The 20,998-nt window shown below is 58.5% G+C and overlaps 1 protein-coding gene across 4 annotated transcripts in view; it reads left to right on the top strand.

Moving 5' to 3' along the window:
• The window catches only part of GRID2IP (Grid2 interacting protein), a 32,889-nt gene extending 11,891 nt beyond the window's left edge, over positions 1-20,998 (top strand). Inside the window, exons 1-21 of one of the 4 annotated variants that reach the window (XM_088016720.1) lie at positions 1,249-1,283; positions 3,906-4,154; positions 4,385-4,470; positions 6,878-6,947; positions 7,817-7,911; positions 8,223-8,406; positions 11,304-11,458; positions 12,334-12,480; positions 12,747-12,844; positions 13,024-13,141; positions 13,901-14,256; positions 14,650-15,066; positions 15,593-15,680; positions 16,489-16,566; positions 17,082-17,278; positions 17,616-17,771; positions 17,910-17,996; positions 18,886-19,015; positions 19,102-19,220; positions 19,921-20,085; positions 20,326-20,998. In XM_088016720.1, the coding sequence (XP_087872846.1) occupies positions 1,249-1,283; positions 3,906-4,154; positions 4,385-4,470; positions 6,878-6,947; positions 7,817-7,911; positions 8,223-8,406; positions 11,304-11,458; positions 12,334-12,480; positions 12,747-12,844; positions 13,024-13,141; positions 13,901-14,256; positions 14,650-15,066; positions 15,593-15,680; positions 16,489-16,566; positions 17,082-17,278; positions 17,616-17,771; positions 17,910-17,996; positions 18,886-19,015; positions 19,102-19,220; positions 19,921-20,085; positions 20,326-20,397 (3,102 nt within the window). In that variant the 3' untranslated portion in view covers positions 20,398-20,998. Of the gene's footprint in view, positions 1-1,248; positions 1,284-3,905; positions 4,155-4,384; positions 4,471-6,877; positions 6,948-7,816; positions 7,912-8,222; positions 8,407-11,303; positions 11,459-12,330; positions 12,481-12,746; positions 12,845-13,023; positions 13,142-13,900; positions 14,257-14,649; positions 15,067-15,592; positions 15,681-16,488; positions 16,567-17,081; positions 17,279-17,615; positions 17,772-17,909; positions 17,997-18,885; positions 19,016-19,101; positions 19,221-19,920; positions 20,086-20,325 lie in introns of those variants that run through there. The other 3 variants (XM_088016719.1, XM_028088489.1, XM_088016721.1) reach the window with 3 other exon arrangements.

The following is a 20,998-nucleotide window of genomic DNA, read 5'->3' as shown; positions in this document are numbered from 1 at the left end:
AACGCGGGGCCGAGGTGTGTTGGGCGGCGTGGTCTGAACCGAGCACCAGGTCTGACCGGCTGCAGGAACCTGTAGGCAGAACCATGTAAGATGTCCCTTTCTCCCAGTGACTGAGACAGAGGGAGGGTCCCAGGGTTTTCTGCCTCTGCAGCTCCTGTCTGTCTGGGTAATGGCCAACTCCTGGTGAGGAGAGAGCCTTATGCTGATGTCCCCCAAGGAGCCCCTGCTCAGGAAGTCCTGGGCTGGCTTCCGGTATCTACGTGCCCTTTCCTGCAAGCAGGACAGGATCAGGGACAAAATGACAACGCAGTGGGTTCCCCGGGGTCTACTCCCGCTCTGACTTCTGGGAGTAGCAGCCGCAGAGCCAGAGGAAGGGTTCAGGCTCCCTTTCTTGTCATCCCTCTCTCCAACCCTTAGCTCCCTCTCTCCCAGTAGGAGGCCTCCATCCCCAACCCCCACTTGGAAGTTGCCCCAGCCTGGCTGCCCCTCCTCATTTCCACTCATTCACCAGATCTCATTCGATCTCCTTCCTCTGTGATTCCAGAATCTTGCCACGTGTCCCACCCCACACCCTTCCCTGTTCCCCTCCCAGCCTCACCCACTCCCCTGGCCGCACCAAAACCTCTGGGGTCCCTCCTCCTCTCCTTAAATCCTTAGACCCTCCCCCCCTCCTCACTGAGTACAGTCTCAGCGGTTGGCAGTGGCAGTGGCATTCAAGGCCTCCCTCACTAACCGCTTCTTGATTAGCGCTTCACCCCGGGTGGGTGAGGGGGGCTTCCCCTCGCTGACCCCCCCTCCCTGAAACCTAGCGCAAAGGCCACGCCCTCCGGAAAGCCTTCCCATGCTCTACAAAAGAAAGTCGGGGCTTCTTCCGAACCGTGGGGTTCAGTCTCGCTGCAGCCAGGGGCCGGGACTCGCCACGGTGCAGGGGACCTGGGCGCCCCGGCCCGATAGGTAGGAGGCGAGACACCTGAGGAGGGACTGATGGAGGGAGAGGAGAGGAAGCGACGTTGACAGTTCTGAACCGCCCCCAGTTCCCCCGGAGCTAGCTGTAGGGTCCCCCGTGGGGGCGGGGCGGGGCGGGGCCTCCGGAGGGGGCGGGCGCGGGGCCGCGGGCCGGGCGGGCTCGGGAGGGGCGGAGTGCGCTCGCCCCGCAGAGGCTCGTGGAGTCGCGGCGCCCTCGCTGTGCTCGCGGGCTCGGCCACCCCTGCCTGTCGGCACCTGCCACGCCGCCGTCGCCGGCTCCAGATGGGGAAGGACCAGGGCTTCTCTCGGCACTTTCGGTAGTTTCCTCACCGCGCCCCGCGCCCCCGGGAACTGTGCGCCCTAGGCGCGGCGGACCCGCCTCGGGCGGCCTGAGAAGGGGTGGGGCTGGGGCACTGAGGTGGACACCCACCCGGCACAAGGGGGCGAGTTCCCCGCGTTGGATGCCTGGAACCTGCACGCGCCCCTGGGGGTCGGGATGGGGATCGGAGGGGGGACCAAGGGCTGCGACTGAAAAGCTGTCTTTCCTTCCTACAATTGGGCAGGTCAAGGGAACTGGCCAGAGAGCCGAGGCAGGGAATGTGGTAGAGAGAGAGGACCCTAGGGCAGCCCCTAGGAGGAATCTGGACACGGATTTACACCTGACCCCACCAGGCAGAGGGAACAGAACTGACTGACTGGAACGTCATTGTGTGGCCAGGGAAGCCTCCTGTGGTCTCAGAGAAGCCAGTTGGCATAGCAGGGACCTGGGAGTCCTGGGGCAGCCATGCTGTCAGGGTCAGAGGAGCAGCGATCTGCCACAGTGGTCCACGAGGCCCCATTGTGCCTGGCTCTTCTGGGCCAGTGGTTTCAGAGCAGACCCAGGGCTGGGGTGCCTGGCAGACTGAGCTGCATGGAGGGCCAACACAAGCCAGGAAGGGCATCTGGCTCACAAGGCAGCCTTGGCCTCTGGCTTAGTCCCAAGGACACCAAGCAGAGAAAAGGCCACCAATCTTCTCCCACCTGTGCAGTTGGTGACTCACCATGGTTACCACACTGGGGCAGGGGGAGGGGGGGTGGCGTGGCAGGAGGTCTTTTCTGATTGTTGCTGGAGGGTGGAGCTGGGACAGTCATCTGGCCCCTGCCCAGGTTGGACCTAGGGCCTTCTGGAGCCTGGGGCTGGAGCCCAAAGTGTGAGGTGGACAATTTCTGGCTTGTCATCCCTCCTTTGCCTGGGCATGAGGCATGTGGTGGGACTGGGAGGGTGTGGGGAATGTGCTTGTCAGGCAGATGGAGGTGTCAGGCTCCAGAGACCTTGAGTGACCATTTGGGGAATGTGGCTGAGGCTCTAGATTTTCGGGAATCGCTGTGGGTGGACAAGGATGAACATCAGGCCAGAATGCTCCTGGAAGAGTTGAGCAGGCCTTTCATTTTGGCCTCCTGGTCACCTAGAACATTCAGACCTGGAGCAGAGCTCACTGAGGGGCAACCCTGATGCACCCTCCTCCTGGAGGACCCACATCTCTTCCCTCCCACCAGGCAGCTTATTCTGCCTGCCTTGTCTTACTAATCCTACCCACAGAGGTCAGGGAAACCGATTGGGGGCCACTGGATGACCTCAGAGGGGTTGTATTTCAGCCGGCTGCAGAGCCATTGTTCCCGTCTTCCTCCCTCTTCCCCACCATGCCCTTGGCACTGGCTCCTGGTACAGAGAACATGGAAGAGAACATTGGGATGCGGCCAGGGAGGCCTCACTAGACACCAGAACTTCAGAGGCCCTCGGCAGAGTCCTGCCACTGTGCCGAGGCTCAGAGGCTGGCTTTCTGTCCAAGCTGTGTCACCCTGGAAAGTTACAGATCTCCTCTGAGCCCCCCGGATCCTCTGCCATGGACAGGGGAGTCCACCAGGATATTAACTGTGCCATTACTGGGAGGTATGGCTGTGCTGCTGGTGGGCCCCCTGATTACTGAGTCACTGAGTCACTGAGTCCCTCCCCTGTGTCAAACCCTGACCGGTCACTGTGGCTCCCAGCCAAGCTACAGACCTAGCCCTCAGAGAGCTTCCAGCCTTGCAGGAGACACCCACAGGCACCAGGGAATCATCCCAGGGTGTAGACCCCACACAGAGTCCACCCAAGCCTTCCCACTGCCTCTCATCACTTTCTCCTCTGAGAACAGGAACCACAGTGCCTTCAGCTTTGAACCCAATGGCACGGACAGCAGGGTCTTACTGAAGCATGTGGGATTGAACTGAAGGAAGGCCCGCGTTGGGTGTTGAAGGTCGAGCCCAGTGTAGCGAGGAAACAGAGAGTGTACGGGGCAAGGACAACAGCAGGGCGAGAGTGTAAGAGGTAGGACTGGATGTGGCAGTCCTGGCAAATTCTGAGGCGGCAGCTGTAGAAAGGGCTGGCCAGAGAAGCGAGCAGGAAGGCGGGGCGTGTGATGAGGGTCTGGGGGAAGTCTGATCCCGGCCAGGCTGTGGCTTCATTTTTTTTCCACCGGAGCTGCCTGGAATCAGGTAAGAAGATGGGTGGCCAGGGATTCCTGGCTGGCTTTGGCTGGGCAGGTGCAAGGGCATGAAATGAGGGCGTAGGGGAGAGGCCAGAAATGGGAAGAGGGAGGCAGGAGGGGGAACAGGTCCACGGACGGGCTTTGGGGGCTCTGAGGTTCTCCAGGGCCACAGCAATGGGGATGGTCCCATTGTGACTTTCCCGAGGTGGAGAGCCGGGCACCGTGGTTCTGGTGTGGCCCAGGCCGGTTGGGGCGCAAGTCCCGACACCGAGGGGGGAGACTGGAGTGCCCGCTGCTGATTCCCCTGTTACCCCTGTGTAGGGGCGGGAGAGCCTAGGGTGGCGCCCGCAAGAAGGAGCCTTTAGGCCGCGGTTTGGCACGATCGGGGCGCGGTCTGGGGGCGCGCCCCGACTCTGCGGTCCTCGCCGGCAGGATCTTCATCCCCAAGAAGCACCGGGCGCGCTTCGACGAGGTGGTGTCGCAGGGTCTGCTGGGCAAGCTGTGCCGCGCCCGGAGGGCGCAGGGCGCACAGCGGCTGCGCCGGAGCCGCAGCGAGGAGCGGCCCGAGCGCCTCCTGGTGTCCACTCGAGCCAGCGCCGCCCCGCGCCGCCCCGACGAGCCGCCCCCGCGCAAGGCTGCCTCGCTGCTGGGCGGCCGCGCGGGCCCGGGGGGCACGCGCAGGTACCCGGGGCGCGCGGGCACGGGCCGCGGACGCTTCCTAGGCAGTGGGCTGGAATGAAGATCTGGGCAGAGGGCGCGGGGTCGGGGCGTGGACACCTGGGGGTGGGGGTCAGGAGAGATTAAGGAGAGCAGGACACGGGACGTCTCTATCCCCTACGGCCCCCAGCCTCCCTCTCCCCAGGGCAGGGCACGCTGCCAGCCGCCCCACCCCGCCCCTTCTTTCTCCCCAGGACAGTCCGAGTCTACAAGGGCAACAAGAGCTTCGGCTTCACGCTGCGCGGTCACGGGCCTGTCTGGATCGAGTCTGTCCTGCCTGGTGAGGGATGGGCGGGTTGTCCAGGATGGGGTGAAGGACCCTCTTGGGCCCATACTAAGTAGCCCATCTCCCCCCACCCCCGCCTCTGCCCCCAGGTTCTAACCTCATGTAGCCCGTGTCCTCTTAAGTATCCCAGAGGGACCATCCAAGTTGGGGCAAACCCCCTTCAAGTTCAGGGTCACCTTTGAGCCAAGAGAGCCAAGTTCTCCATCCCCAGACCGTTCCTATGTCCCCAGGGAGGGCTGAGGGCACTGCCCCAGACACTGGGGTAGCCAAGACACACCTGACACCTACCCAGACTGCACCCAATCAACCTGCCCTGTGTGGAGTGCCCACTGTGAACTTGGCACTGGCTGGGCCGGCCAGACTCAGAGAGGCATCAGGCCCTCAGGGCCTCTGCCCACTATCCAGTCCCCTACCCCCAATCTGACTCTCCTCCTACCCCCACCCAGCCTGCCTCTTTTTGCTCCTGGAACGGTGACATCTTGAAGAAAGCAGAGCCTTCCTCGTGCAGGAATTCTTCCTTCCTGCCTCTCCAGGGTGGGTGGGGGGAGTGTGGAGAGAAACTCATTTCTTCCTGTGGCAGCACATTCCATTGTGGAAGGTCTCTGTGGGGCAGAAATGGCTCCTGGTGCTAAACTGAACTCTCCCTCCCGGTAACCACCTGGTCACCCGGGTCACCCACTCTCTCTGTCCTGCACCCATACCCTCCCAGCACCTGTGGATGATGCTCCTGGTGACACATCCCCATTGCTGAGTCCTTTCTACCCTCCCTCATCTCACACCTCCAGCGCAGGGATTTGTGGGTTGGACATCTTCTGATCCCCAGGAAAGTGCCTTAGTGCCTTTGCATTATTGTTCCACCCATCGGATCGTTTTGAGACCGAATCCTGATGACTGACATGTTGTAGTTCTCCTCGGATTTGTGCATTACTAAGTTGTTGACACAGTGTTGTAGGGAAAAGGCCCATGGCTCGTCCTCTAGAAAGGAGTCATCTCTCCTCTTTGTCTCTTCCAACTGTGCCACCACGAGCACCACCAGCTCCCACCACCCTCATGTGGGGCGCAGCCAGGGATACTTTGCCTGGGGCCGTGTTTAAGATCCAGGGGTGCTAGTGTCCCCAACCCAGCCTCCAGGCTGGTAACCCCATGGCTTCCTTGTCATGGAAAGCCAAACGGATGCTTCATTGAGAGCTTTTACAGATGGGGAAACTGAGGCCTTTAGAGGCTCTGGCAAAGCAAGAACCAGAACCTGGGATTTCCTGACTCCTGATCCAGTGATCTTGAATCCCCGGCTACAACCCCTCTGGCCCTTCCACTCCAGGCTGACCAAAGCTTCCAGACAGGCCAGATTGGATTCATCACCACCATCACCTCTCCCCTCCCCGCCTCTTCAGTCTGGGGGTAGGGGGGAAGGACTCCCCTTCCCCAGCAGGTCTTCCCTGAGCATCTGTCTTCCTCCCCTGACAGTACCCACAGCCTCATGAGAGAATGCCTCACAATCTGAGAGTACATTTTCTTTAGGCATTTGTCACTTCCCCCACTTGTTTCTGAATCAAATTTAGAGGAACAGCTGATAAAAGAGGCAGAAATCCACAGGAGCATCCACAGGAGCAAACTACCAGCCCCATCCCTAGGGGTTAGGTACTGGGTTAGGTCTGACCTTCAGTGCCACCAGGGCAGAGAATCAGCTGCTCCTTTGTGTTTAAAACACAGGTTTTACTAGTATTGAGGCATGGTGAGGCCAACAGATCAGGAAATGATGGCCATTGGAAAAAGAGTTTGTAACTCACAGTCCCCAAGAGGAGGGGGCGTAGCCACACCCCGCACGGCCACACAAGCACACTTCGGAGCCAGTTATTTACCATGTAGGGCTTGGCTAGCCACCAAAGGGCAGTGTTTCCAGGGTCAGCAACGGCCCCAAGATGCCAAAGCCTCAGGAAGTACAGAAACAGACAAGCATGATTAATACACCATGTTTCCCAGCCTGGGGGAGGAAGCTGCCTCCCTGTAGGCAGGTGCATTTTCTCCTGATGACAAAGGCACAGAGGAATATAGGATGTGAACCGTTATGGGTGGGGCAGAGAACAGTATGGAGCAGGCTTCTCAGCAGGTGCACAGATTCTACAGAAAAATGGCTCCCAAGACCTTCTTTATTTCCCCCCCTTCTCCAACAGCTCAGGGCTGACCAGCGGTCCACACTGAGCCCCAAACCCTCCCACCCCCACCCAGGGGCTCACTCCCTGCTCAGAGCAGCTGAGAGCAGAGGGGTGCTGGGTCTAATGTGGGATCTGCTGGCCTGAATTTGGCTCTCCTTGGCCACTCATCCCATTTGGCACCTGTAAAGTGGGTTCACAGAGTGCAGCTCTGCCCAGCTGACCAGCACATGCTCTCTTCTTGCTTCTAGGGAGCCCAGCTGACAATGCATCCCTCAAGTCAGGCGACCGCATCCTCTTCCTCAATGGACTGGACATGAGGTCAGAGGCTACTGGGGACATCAAAGCTTGGTGACAAACCAACCTCCGAGACTCCTGGCTCTTGGGACACCTAGGCCAGGGTCCTGATCTCCTATGACCAGTTTGTCCCCAGGGTCTGCCCCTCTTCCTGTGGGATCTCTTGAATCTGTACCCTCAGACTAGACAGGATGTCAGTTTAGCCTTCCAACTAGAAAATACCCCAGGTCCATGCAAGGGACACAGAGGGTTTTTTGTTGTTGCTGTTTCGTTTTTGTTTTTATTTTTTATTTTGTTTTTTTAAAGGACTCTTTTTTAAAAAGGATTTTATTTATTTGACAGAGGGAGAGAGACAGCAAGAGAGGGAACACAAGCAGGGGGAGTGGGAGAGGGAGAAACAGGCTTCCTGCCGAGCAGGGAGCTCAATGCAGGGCTCGATCCCAGGACCCTGGGATCATGACCTGAGCCACCCAGGTGCCACCGTTTTTGTTTTTAAAGATTTTATTTTTAAGTAATCTCTACACCCAATGTGGGGCTTGAACTTACAACCCCAAGATCAAGAGTCACATGCTCTACCGGCTGAGCCAACCAGGCTCCCAGGCAACACAGAATTAAATGGACCATGAGTGTCTTGCCCTTGAGGGGGAGCCCTGCCTAGGGATGACATGGGCACAACCCCTCGGCACCCAGAAGTGTCCAGCTTGTCCTGGGCCTGGAGCTTCTCCTGCAGAGGAGATAAATGAGCAGGAGAGGCAGGGCCCGCCCTGACTTCCGGTCCTGGCCCAGCTGTGCCCTGCTGAGCAGTCTCTACAGGGAGGACGGGGAGATCTGATGGGTGACCGTGGACATCGCTCATCCTGGTCAGGCCCTCCCGGGCCATCTCTTCTTGGCAGGAACTGCTCCCATGACAAGGTGGTATCCATGCTTCAAGGTAGTGGCGCGATGCCCACACTGGTGGTGGAGGAGGGGCTCGTCCCATTTGCCAGCGGTGAGACACCCACGGCCACTTGGCTTTGTGGCCCACAGAGACCCTGCCAGGGCCTCCACGTGTGGGACTTACGAGTCTGCAGAGGACTCTGCTTTTCCCCCAAACCTGCAGCTGCCCTCCCCAGGTGGTGCTGTAGATTCCAGTGGGGCAGCCTCAGGGCCCTGCCTGGGGCTGTCTCCCCATCCCTGTCCCCAGCAGCGGGCAGTAGGTGTGCCTCCCAATGCCCGGCACTCACCCCAGCTGCCAGAGAAATGGCATCTGGCCCGGGGATGCTGGGTCACCTGCGCCTCTCCTGCCTGTGGCCCTGACAGATTCCGATTCCTTGGATTCCCCCAACCCGTCCTCGGCGCTCACCTCCCTGCAGTGGGTGGCAGAGATCCTGCCCTCCAGCATCCGGGTGCAGGGGAGGACTTTCAGCCAGCAGCTGGAGCACCTACTCACGCCTCCCGAGCGCTATGGGGTCTGCCGGGCCCTTGAGAGCTTCTTCCAGCACAGGTGGCTGGGCCAGAGCCGTGGTGGGAGCTGCCCTGGGTGGGCCCCAAATCCTGCCCAGACTCACCATCCGGGTCTCCCTGCCTGTGCCTCCTGAGCGCCCTGCTCCTGGGAGAGACTCAAAGAAAGCAGCCGCTGGTACCAGGGGCCCCCGGGTGGTGGGCAGTCAAGGTGCCCCACCACAAAACCTGACTCTGAAACCTCCTAGCCACGTGACCCAGCCCCTGTCAGGTGAAGCAGTGACCTCCGCAAAGCTGTTTGTGGGAAAGTCACAGGACCACTAGCCTGTGGGCATTAGCCACCGGCTGCTGAGCCTGTTGGGGTTGGTTTGGTGTTTTCCTTTTTGTACCTGAGTAGCAGCAGGCTGTGTCTGTCATACTCTTCGGTGCATAGGGTCATTGTCATGGTCCGTGCAAACCCCTTGCCTGTTCATGCCCTTTTCCTTTTTTGTTTAAACAGCTTTATTGAGGTATAATTCACTACGTACGGTGCACTGGATTTTAATTGACAAATCTGTGCACCCATCACCACACTCAGTTTTTGAACATTTTCACTCAAAAAGAAACCCTGCAGCTCTTCACTATCACCCCCTCCTCTTCTGCCCCTCCCTCCCCTGTACATCTCCCCCCCCCCCCAATGACCACGAATCTACTTTAGTGTCTCTGTGGCTTTCCCTATTCTTGGCTTTCATGTGAATAGGATCCTATAGTATGCGGGCTTTGATGTCTGGCTTCTTTCACTCAACATCATGTTTTCAGTGTTCATCCAAGTTAGAGCATCTACTTCTTCCCTTTTTCATGGCCAAATAACATTCCATTGCGTGGACAGACCACATTGTTGTCTGTCCATTCATCCGTGATGGACACTTGGCTTGTTTCCACCTTTCCTTCCCTTTTAGCTCCACTCTCTCTTCTGTGTCCCTCCCCTTCCCAAGGCCACCAGTCCGATGAGTTTAACAGGCCTCCTTTGGTCTGACGTATTCTTGAAGCATGGGCATTGCTGTTTTGTAGATGTGTTTGTTTGTTTTTAAGTTTCATTTATTTAAGTAATGTCCACACCCAATGTGGGGCTCGAACTCATGACCCTGAGATCAAGAGTCAAAGGCCAGCCAGGTGCCTCCCATGGGATGTATTTTTGGTCTACATTAGAATTGTGGCTATCCTGTGCACATTCTGTGACCTTTTTTCCACCAAACCCTATGTGTTTAGATCTGTCCATGTTGTTCCGTGTACATGTAATACATTGTTTACAACTACAGCCAAATTCCTGTGGGTGGATCAAGGGTCCAGGTCTGATCTATTTACCTGCCAGTGACAGACACAGGCTTGTCACCACTCTCTTCCATCTTGATAGCAGTGATGAACATCATTGTGCACATTTCCCCATGGCGCTGTGTACAATTCATTTGGAATTTATATCTAAGTGCAGCATTGTTGGATATTAAGGAATTTGTTTATTTAATTTGACTAGGTCATCCAAAATTGCTTCCCAGAGCACTGCTGTCTCTCACCTGCAGTGTACCTGGGCCCCCCATCCCCACGTCCTCACCAACACTGGGCACCATCCAGCTCTCTACTCATGCTAGTCTTTTAGGCATAAAGTGACATCTTCTTATTTTATTTGGGGTTTTGAAATGACTATTTTAAACATCTTTGAATATCCTTGTCAGTCTTTTCTGTTTCTTTACCTCTAGATTACTTGTTTAGACCCTTTGCCCATTTTCATTTCATTGGGCTTTTTGTTCTTGTTGATTTGCAGGAGTTCCTTGTATATTTTAGATACTGAGTCCTCGTTGATTTTAGACATTGTTACATCTTCTTCCATTTGTTACTTGTTATTCTGTTATATGTAATATCATTGTGTCCAAGTTGGGCTTCTTTGAACAGATATGCCTGCTTTTGTAAAATCAAATTCAATACAAATGGGGGCCGTATGGCTTTGGCTTTTGAAATTTTAAGAACTCCTTCCCTACCCCTAGGCCAAAAAAATATTCTCCTACACTGTCTTCTATTAATTTTACCATTGTATCTTTCATACTTTGTTTTTTATCCACCTAGAGTTCATCCTTATGTGTGTGGTGTTATGTGAGGATCCAGTTTTATTTATTTATTTATTTTTAAAGATTTTATTTATTTGTTTGACAGAGAGAGACACAGCAAGAGAGGGAACACAAGCAGGGGGAGTGGGAGAGGGAGAAGGAGGCTTCCCGCTGAGCAGGGAGCCTCATGCGGGGCTCAATCCCAGGACCCCGGGATCATGACCTGAGCCGAAGGCAGACGCTTAACACCTGAGCCACCCAGGTGCCCCAGGATCCAGTTTTATTTTCCCATATATGCAAGGATCAGCAAACTACTTCTACAAAGGGCCAGATAGTAAATATTTTAGGCTTTGTGGGCCATATGGTCTCCATAGAAACTATTCAACCCTGCCCTTGTAGCTCGAAAACAGCCATAGACAATAGGTAAACACCCAGTCATGGCTGTGTTCCAATAAAAATTTTTTTACAAAAACAGAAGGTGGGCCAGATTTTGGGCTGCGGGCCATGATTTGCCAATCTCTGCTATAGTGAGTCAGTTTACCCAATACACTCTGTGTGTTTTCATCAGATAGTGACTCTGTGAGGTAGATGCTATTTTTATCCACATTTTACAGAAGAGGAAACTGAGGCACAGGGGAATTAAGTAACTTGAGAAAGGTCACTTGGCTGGTAAGTGGCAGAGCCAGGATTTGAATCGGGGGGAGGGGAGCCCATCGCCAGGGCCTGCCTTCCTACCTTCCCCACTTTTCTGTCTTGGCAGGGGTGGGTTCTGTGGCCTGGAAGAGCCCCCTTGTCCATCTCTCCCTCCCCCCCACGGTGAGCCCCTGAGTCGTGAACCCCTTGCTCCTGCACCCTCCCCTAGGAACATTGACACCCTGATTGTGGACGTCTACCCAGTGCTGGACACACCTGCCAAACAAGTTCTTTGGCAGTTCGTCTACCAGCTGCTGACTTACGAGGAGCAGGAGCTCTGCCAGGAGAAAATTGCATGTTTCCTGGGCTACACGGCCATGACAGGTAAGCAGCCTCTCCCCCTGCCCAGCCCACCCGGTGAGGAGCCAGACACCTGTCCTCAGATGACAGCTGACCTGGGCCTCTCCCACAGACAGATGCGTCCCCGTAGCCTGCAGATACATGCCGGGCGCACCCAGGTTGGTCTCACACTTGGCCCCACAGATGTGCCTTTCCCTCTCAATGCTTAAGTAGCATCTGCCACATTACCTTAGACTTTAGACACCCCACCTATCTGCCCAGAATCCCAGGCTTTGCACCCACAAAATGGGAGTGGCCTCAATGGCTGTGCATTGCACGCCAAGAAATGTGTCACAGATCAAGAAATTCACGTGGTTGCCATCTATAGAGCTGGAGAACAAGGACACAGCCAGGTCGTACCTGGCTGGTGGGCCTTGAGGCACACAGACGCACACTAGGGCCCGCCGGGCCATGTGCAGCCTCAGCTTCCCACTGCTGCACACCTCTTACAGCGGGCCCCACGTGCCCAGAAAACCATGTACTTCACCATTTAGGCCACAGGAATCAGAAGTGTGCCGAACACTGTGCACTTGTTCTAGGCACTCTGCACCTGCTGCGTCACAGCCTACACATCTCCCGTGAGCTGGCCCTCGGCTGCCCACTATCCCTCGTGCTGGGGACCCACAGTGTGCTGGGGGAAGCTCAAAGGTTTTAGCAAGAGGCTCAGAGTATAGGCTGGCCAGCAGATGTTCCATAGGTCTGCCTAGACCCAGAATCTTCCATCTCAGGCCACATGCCAAGCAGGGCCTGGGGTCACAGATTGGTGCAGACAGTGGTTGCCTTCACCCCTCCTGTGTTTGGAGGCTCTTTGTCTGGCTGAGAGGACAAGGGGCCCATCTCCTGTTCATGTGACACAGCAGAGCCGGAGCCTGAGCCGGACCTGGAGCCGGAGCCCGAGCCCGAGCCTGAGCCAGTGCCCGAGTTGCAGCGGCGGAGCTCCCTGAGAGCCTCGTCCATGTGTCGCCGCAGCCTCCGGTCCCAGGGCCTGGAGGCCAGCCTCAGTTGCGGTGAGGCTCTGGCTTGAAAGGCGGGACAGGGTGTGAGGGTGCCACCAGGGCTCTGTCTTCCCGCCTGCAGAATGGGGTTGGTGGGATGAGAAATGCCCAAGAACACGTTGGGCAGGGCTGAGTGATGGCCCTCCTGGGGCTACGGGGCTTGCTGGTTCTTTCTTGATGGCTGTCCACGAGGCTGGGCTGGAACCCAAGCCTTAGAGCTCAGAGGAGTCACTACATCTCCCCATGGTGGACTCCACCCTCCCCGATTCCCGTGGCAGGTCCCGGCGACTGCCCCGAGATGCCTCTTCCTCTAATCCCGGGCGAGCGCCAGGCAGGCGACGGCACATCCCTCCCCGAGACCCCCAATCCTAAGATGGTGAGACCCCATTGTCTACCCTCCTGGTGGTTCATGTGACTCCTGGGAATAGGTGTCCCATGGGGCTGGGGCAGATGCCTGCCTCCCAGATCACCCAGGCCTGGCCTCTGAGGCCATGTGAGGGCCTCTTGGAGGAGGTGACGGTGGGCTGGACTCACCCTGGCCTCCTCTCCCTGAAGATGTCAGCCGTCTATGCGGAGCTCGAGTCCCGACTGAACAGCAGCTTCAAAGGGAAGGTGGGGACCACGTCCAGATCCCGTGCCTCCCCACCAGGGCCCAGCCCGGCAGGCCCAGCAGGTAGGGGCTCAGCCAGCCCTGGTTCCCGGGAGCAGCACTGGCCTCTGGCCTCTGGGCTATCTGTCTGGGTGTTGCCCCCATCTGGGGCACATCCTTGGAGCCTCCCCTTTGCTCCGTGACCACTTGATTGAGTTGTGGGGAACCTCAGCAGCCTGCATGGCAAAGGTTCATAGAGGTCAGGGTTGTCGCAGGCCTTCCCATGCCCCCCTCTGATCCTTACCCCTACTGCAGATTTAGAAAAAGCAAAGGTCCTCCCCCAAAGGAGCCCCAAGTGAGCCTGTGGCTGTTGGATCAATTATTAAGTGCATGCATTGCTCTGTGAATGGCACAACTAGGAAGATGGTTTCTCTGCAGTTCAGAAGGCAGGACCCCTGGGCACTGTTCTTGTTAGCCAAGGGCCTGTTGGGTGTGGGAGGTGCCTCATGATTCTTGATCTGGGACCTGGAGAAGGCTCCTCTGCCCTTTCAGTTGTGTCGAGTTGGTCCCAGGTAGGACCCCGAAGTCCCTTCCAAGATGAGCAGGGGTCTGGCCTGTCCTGGGGCTAAGTAGTGTTCCGCCTCACCTACTCTGACCTTTGATTTCCCTCATGGGCCTGGGGAGGAAGGGTCATCTAGGGTCGTCTTGTGCTGTGTCCAGAGAGGGAAAGGAAGGTGCGCAGGGATACAAAACCAACCTGCCCCAGGCCCCTCCCCTCCAGCCTGCACCTGGAACCCAGGTACTGACTGAAGAAGGGTCCTCACACTTGATCCCCCACCCCAGGGCCCAGGACCCTGTCCAGCGTCTCATGGCCCAGCGAGCGGCTCCTGCCCTCCCCCTGCTACTACCCACTGTGTTCAGGGGGCCTGGCCTCCCCCAGCAGCTCTGAGTCCCACCCCTACGCCAGCCTGGACAGCAGCAGGGCGCCCTCCCCACAGCCAGAACCTGGGCCCATCCGCTCCGACAGCCCCCCCAGCCCGGACCCTGCCCGCCCACCCAGCCGCAGGAAGCTCTTCACTTTCTCCCGCCCCGTGCGAAGCCGGGATACTGACCGCTTCCTGGATGTGCTGAGTGAGCAGCTGGGCCCCCGGGTCACTGTCGTGGATGATTTCCTGAGCCCTGAGAATGATTATGAGGAGGTGAGCACATGCCAGCAGATGTGGAGGGCCAGGGGCCCAGGTGTGACATGGGGGGTCTGGAAGGGGAACAGGGCTCCTGCAAGAGGCCTGCTGCCCTTGGATCTGCCCCAGGCTACTCCTCTCCCTGCCCCAGTCCATCCTAGAATCTGTCCCAGGCACCCCTCTCCCTGGCTGAGCTATCCCACCCTTTGACTCAGCTATAACACCCGTCACTCAAGGCCCCCCCATATTCCTTGTCTCAGGTTACCCCATTCCTTCTCCCTGACTACTTGTCAGGCTATCCTACCCACAGCCTCAGGCTATCCCACCAGACTAGCCTGTCTTTGTCCCCAGCTAGCCCACCCCCTGCCCCAAGCTAGCCCACCCTCCCTCACCTTGCTCTGCCCCGGGCAGATGAGCTTCCACGATGACCAGGGAAGCTTTGTGACCAATGAACGGAGCAGCGCTAGTGAGTGCATCAGCAGCAGTGAGGAAGGCAGCTCCCTGACCTACTCCTCCATCTCGGACCACATCCCCCCACCCCCGCTCAGCCCCCCGCCTCCACCACCTCTGCCCTTCCATGACCCCAAGCCCAGCTCCCGCACCCCTGATGGTCCCCGGGGCCCTGCTCAGGTGCTGGCCAAGCCCCTTACCCAACTCAGCCACCCAGTCCCTCCACCGCCCCCGCCACCCCTGCCCCCACCGGTGCCCTGTGCACCCCCCATGCTGTCCCGGGGCCTGGGCCACCGCCGAAGTGAGACCAGCCACATGAGTGTCAAGCGCCTGCGGTGGGAGCAGGTGGAGAACTCGGAAGGCACCATCTGGGGTCAGGTAGGTGACCGGGGGTCTGGGGGTGCCCTGTACCAGAGGAGGCTGGCCTGGGCAGCAGCACTGAAGACAAGACCCTGTCCAGTTTCTAGACCCTGGCATTTCCCAGCTTCCGTTCCCCCAGCATCAGAAGCCCAGGGCAGCTCCGATGAACTCACCCCCTACAAAGGACCCCTCAAGACAGGGCCAGGCCTCTCGGCCACCTCCTTAAGCCCCCTTGGTTGGCTGCAGCCCCTTTGCAGTCCCTTGATCCCCCTGCTCCAGTGCAACTTGCTGCCTCCTTGCATGGAGCGTTCCAGGTGTGTGTGCATTATTGACCTCACAAGGAGTTGGCTCACCGCCTCATCACTCGGATGATTTAGCTTCTCCTGCAGTCTCTTCTGGTCCTCAGGTTTCTCCCAGGGCCTGATGAGGGCTCTCCCTCGGTAGTTCCCCAGGCGGCTTAGAGGATGGGGGGTGGGGGGAGGATGGCAGTCCAGCTGCCAGTGTTCCTCATCCCCCTGAACCTCCCCCCCTCACCCCATTGCAGCTCGGGGAAGATTCTGACTATGACAAGTTGAGCGACATGGTGAAATATCTCGATTTGGAGCTCCACTTTGGCACCCAGAAACCTGCCAGTGAGTGGCCTTATGGCCCTGGGGGAACCCTCATACCAGGCCTGTCTATGGAAGCCCACCTGCTGCCTTCTGTGGCATCCCAGGGCTTAGAGTCCCAGAGGTCTGCACTGACTGCCATTTACTTCCTGTGTCCCTGAGTTATTTAACCTCTCAGAGCTTCAGATTTCCCATCTGAAAGTGGAGATAATCATAGTAGCTGGTGTTTATTGCATGCTCACCAAACGCCAAACACCCCTGTTTCTAAACTAATCCTGTGACAATTCTACGAGGTAGGGACTGTGATTATCCTAACTTCCTGGTGAAGAGGCACAGAGAGGCTAGATAATTTGCTCAAAGTCACACAGCCAGAATAAGGGAGGAGGCATCCATATCTAGGCAACTAGATGTCCCTTCCAATCTCTCTGTCGTCCCCACCCTCCTCTGGGTATCTCCCTGTAGTCGTTAGGTGGGGCTCCAGGCAGCCAGGGATACTGTGTGTGGAAGGTGGTTGCAGGAGGGAAGAGAAAGGCCTTGTCCATCCAAGAAGCATCTGCAAGGTGGAGAGGTGGTTGGTTCACCTTCCTTGGGCAGCTCAACCCCAAGGGCCCAGGGGAGAGAGGGTGGGGGAGAGGCACCCACCATGCATGCTGAGTATGTTACACGGGCCAGAGAGTCCCTGAGTGGGAGACTAAGGAGGGGACTGGGGACACCTGGAGCTGATTCAGTGAAGGCCATGTCAGGGGTTGTCTGGGCTGTTAGGTGTGGCCACCCCCCTCTTGGGCCCTGCAACCAGCCTAGCCTCCTCTCATTAAACCATTTTCCCTTCTAGAGCCGGTGCCTGGGCCTGAGCCCTTCAGGAAGAAAGAGGTGGTGGAGATCCTGTCTCACAAGAAGGCCTACAACACCTGTGAGGGGTTGGGGAGTCCCAGGGGTTGTGGGGGACAGGAGGCGGCCCCCTCTCTGGGCCGCAGAGCTTTGGATCCACTTGTGTGGATGACACATTAGGTCTTGGGGGCCCGACACCGGCTGGGTGAAGGCGGCTTCTCGGGTTCTAGATCCCACCCAGGTGCAGCCTCCACCCTCACCGGCCCCGTCCCTCGTTGGCCCCGCCCCCACGTGTGAGGGGCTCCCGGGTCTTGGCCACGCCTCCAGCCGTCGCTTACTCTCCCTCTCGCGGTCTCCTCCCCCGTTTCCGGCTCCGCCCCCACAGGCCCCACCCTATCGAGGTGTGTCTCTTCGAGAACCTTGTCCTCGCCTTTATTCGGAGGTGGGAAGGACCCTCTCCACCTCTGGGCCGGCTCCTGCCCCGCCCAGGTTCCTTGCCCCTCCCAGGCTCCACCCAGTCGCCCCGGGGGACTTCTGGGCCCCGCCCACCGTCCGCCTGGCCCCGCCCCCGGCTCACCCTCGCGGCCCCGCCCGCAGCCATCCTGCTGGCTCACCTAAAGCTGAGCCCCGCGGAGCTGCGGCAGGTGCTCATGAGCATGGAGCCCCGGCGCCTGGAGCCCGCGCACCTGGCGCAGCTGCTGCTCTTCGCGCCCGACGCCGACGAGGAGCAGCGCTACCAGGCCTTCCGCGAGGCGCCCGGCCGCCTCAGCGAGCCGGACCAGTTCGTCCTGCAGGTGCTGCGGCCGTGACGGCCGCCGGGGGTCAGGGGGTGCTGCCCAGCGGCCTCGGCCGCCTCCTTCAGGGCGCTCGTTGTGACCGGGGCTGCGTGGGTCCCGCTCCCCTACCGCCACTGCGTCGCGCCTCTGAGTCCCAGTGTTACACCTTTAACGGCCAGTTCCCACCTGGGGCCCAAGGTAGAGGGAATTGAGCATATTTTTTGTGCTTATGTTGGGGTTGTGCTTATTTTTCTTGAGGGAATGTCCGGCAGCCAGCTGAGCCCCACCCCAGGCTGCGGTGGGGCTGTGGGTCTCCTGGTGGGGCGGGTGAATCCTGGCCTTGCCTTGGTGACAGATGCTATCGGTTCCCGAATACAAAACCCGCTTGCGCAGCCTCCACTTCCAAGCCACCCTACAAGAGAAGACAGAGGAGATCCGGGGCAGCCTGGAGTGCTTGCGCCAGGCCTCCCTCGAGCTCAAGAACAGCCGGAAACTCGCCAAGATCCTGGAGGTCAGGGTGCACCCCCTCTCTGGTCACCCCACCTGCCTGTCTGCCCTCTGGGGCTTCCAGTTTGGAGACCCATCCTGAGAGTGGTTCGGGGGGGGTGGGGTGAGGACCTGGGCAGGAAGTCCATCTTCCTTTCCACAGTTTGTGTTGGCCATGGGCAACTATCTCAACGATGGACAGCCCAAAACCAACAAGACCACTGGCTTCAAGATCAACTTCCTGACAGAGGTGAGGGGACCAGTTGGCAGTAATCGATGAGCTTGCTCTACCATCAAGGCTGGGAAGGCCAGGCCCAACCCAAGTTGTGGCAGAGGAGAGGAGAGAATATCATGACCACGGAGGGCCCCCCCCGCCCAGGAAGAAAACCTGGCTGCCCAAAGGCCAGGATGTAACTGCTGTAAAGGTTGGGGTGGGGGCTTTTTCCAAGCCAAGCCTCAGGATCTGGAAAAAGGGGGGGGGGGGGGCAGGGAGAGAAGACTCTAGGAAGAAGGAGGGAATCCCACCTGGTAGGTTCTGTGCCCTTAATACCACCACCACTGCCAAGTTGTCCTACCCCAAAAAAATCTAGGATCTGAAAAAGGACAGCACGAATATCCAGCCTTCCCACTCTTTCTGGGACCTTTTCCCAGGGTACCTTTCGTTGTTTTAAAAGAGAGGAAGAAAAATTCCATTTGTAGATATGAATGTTTTAGGATGTCTGAGGCACAGATGGGCCACAGATGGTTCCCGAAAACCACAAGAGCAAAGATATGTGAGTGGTGCTCCCCCCGAGGTCAGGAAATCTTGGACTATATCTGCTGACAAGGGCATGCTCCCAAGGACAGGACACCTGGTGGCCTCCTCTAGCTGGTGGCTATGGGCCTGGTTCCTGGGTGGGAGCAGGGGGTGGTGTCTCAAAGATCTGGGCCAGGGACCCTCCGAACGCTTTGGGGAGGCCTTTGGGCATCCCAGCAGAGCTTCACAGTGAGGAATACTAGCAGCTTTGGAGTTGGTGAGTGTCAAGGGCCAGGAATTGCTGCCACAGTCCAGGAGAAGTGGGGCCAAGAGTACCCAGACCCATGTGATCAGGAATCTGATGGGGTCCTTGAGGAGGATGTATGTTGGGCATCACTTGCAGCTCAACTCCACCAAGACTGTGGATGGGAAGTCCACATTCCTGCACATCCTTGCCAAATCACTGAGCCAACACTTTCCAGAACTCCTGGGCTTTGCTCAGGACCTGCCCACTGTGCCCCTGGCTGCCAAAGGTAGGCTGAGTGGATGGGCGGTGGGCGTGGAAGCTGTCCTGGGCTGGGAGGTCAGTGCTCATGCGGCTCTGTTCCCTGCCCTGCAGTGAACCAACGGGCCCTGACCAGTGACCTGGCTGACCTCCATGGCACCATCAGTGAGATACAGGCTGCTTGCCAGAGCATGTCCCCCTCCAGTGAGGACAAGTTTGCTGTGGTCATGACGGTATCCAGGGAGCAGCCTGTCCCAGCACCAGGGTGGACCCTGGGGTAGCCGAGTAGAACTAGCTGTTGCTCCAGCGGCCACCGCAGACCCCATGTTCTGGCAGAGATTCTGGGCAGAGGCTGCTGTGGGTGGGTCTGGGGGCCCCGGCAGAGGATCCACCCTGGTGATTTAGAAGCCAAGCGCTTAACAGCAGGTCTGTGTAACTGAAGAGGAGCTTTTTTGACTGTCCAAAAGCCGCTGCCTTGCCCCATCTGTCCTTGTGGGCAGGAGAGCCCAGGTTTAGGTCACAAGATAAAGGGTGTGACCTGTCAGGCCTTGGCCAGCCAAAGGCAGTCAGGAGACGGGCACGTTGCCACTGAGCACAGTTAGGGACGAAGGCTACAGGGAAAAAAAGAAAGAGATCAAAGCCAAGAGAGTGCCAGGGGGCCACTGTAAGTGGGTGTTGGAGGAGGGGGTCATGGCATCTGAGAAAAGCCCAGAATGGGGAGAGGGCTGCCCTACAGAGAAGGCAAGTAGATGGCCTTGGGGCTGCGCTGGATGCGGCAGGCTCCAGGAGCAACTGAGAGGGCAGCGTGCCAAGGCACTGGAGCCCCTGGACACAGCCTGGTTCCCGGCCAAGCACAGGGCACAGGGCAGGCGGGAGCCAGGCAGCTAGGGAACCCGAGGGTGCCTGGCAGTTTCCTTAACGGAGGCCGATCAGTCCTTCCTAGAGACGGCCCAGCCGGTGCTGCGGGCCCTGGATGGGCTGCAGCGCGAGGCCATGGAGGAGCTGGGCAGGGCGCTGGCCTTTTTCGGCGAGGACTCCAAAGCCACCACCTCCGAGGCCTTCTTTGGCATCTTTGCAGAGTTCATGAGCAAGTTCGAGGTGAGCCATGATGGGAGGCATAAGGGGTCTCTTAGAAGTCCCTCCAGAGGTCAAATGCGGGGGCCTCCATGAAGCCCAGATCAGGAAATGGGCTCCAGCAAGTGTGATGTGACCCCCACGGGGCCAACAGATCTCTTCCCTGGCTCTCTGGGGGGTGGAGGGCGGAGATGAGTCAGGGCAGGGGTCAGGGGCTCCTGGGACCACTGACCAGCCCCTCCCATGTGCCCCCTTCCTCCCCAGCGAGCACTCAGTGACCTGGAGGCTGGGGATGGCCCACGCAGCTCAGGGATGGTTTCACCCCTGGCCTGGTGACCTGCGGAGCTGTCCTGCCTGAGGCCCGTTCCAGTGGCCTGGAGCAGCCCAAAGCGGCCTGGGTGTGGGAGATGGGGCCCGGCCTCCCCGTGTCTCCAGCTACCTCAGCCATCAGGCTCTGGGCACCGGGAAAGTGCAGGGTCCGCTGGGTTCCCCTCTGTGGGCCTTGGCCCTGGCTGTGGCACCCACCGGGGGTATGGGGCAGAGAGGAGGCGCCAACTCGCCGGGGAATGTGAACCTTGGCTGCCCGCTGGCGTGCTCACACCGGGAGGCCTGGCTTTGCCCCGCCTCGCTCTGGGCCTTGCAGCAGGTGCTGGCTGTGCACACCCTCAGGACTCTGGTCTGGTCCCAGGGAGGGGTGGCGGGGCTGTGACCCGTGAGGGGACTGTGGGTCGGCCCCTACCCTGGGGCGGCGTCTGCTGTCTGCCCCTCCGAGCTTGGCCAGAGCACACCCTGCCCCAAGCAAGGACATCCGAATCTCCTTTTGGAGCCTGCTTGCAGTGGGCTGGAGGGACGCCCTTGCAGAACACGCATTCTGGAGCCTGGAGAGGGTAACAGACGCCCTGGAACATGCCATGCCAGTGGGCACAATAGGCCTTGA

The sequence above is a fragment of the Eumetopias jubatus genome, unplaced genomic scaffold (genome assembly GCF_037043125.1).
Source record: "Eumetopias jubatus isolate StellerSeaLion01/CBP00866 unplaced genomic scaffold, mEumJub1_p1.0 scaffold_12, whole genome shotgun sequence".
Classification (NCBI taxonomy): domain Eukaryota; kingdom Metazoa; phylum Chordata; class Mammalia; order Carnivora; family Otariidae; genus Eumetopias; species Eumetopias jubatus.
The sequence above is the reverse complement of the archived record's forward strand: the minus strand, read 5'-3'. Positions and strand labels throughout refer to the sequence as shown.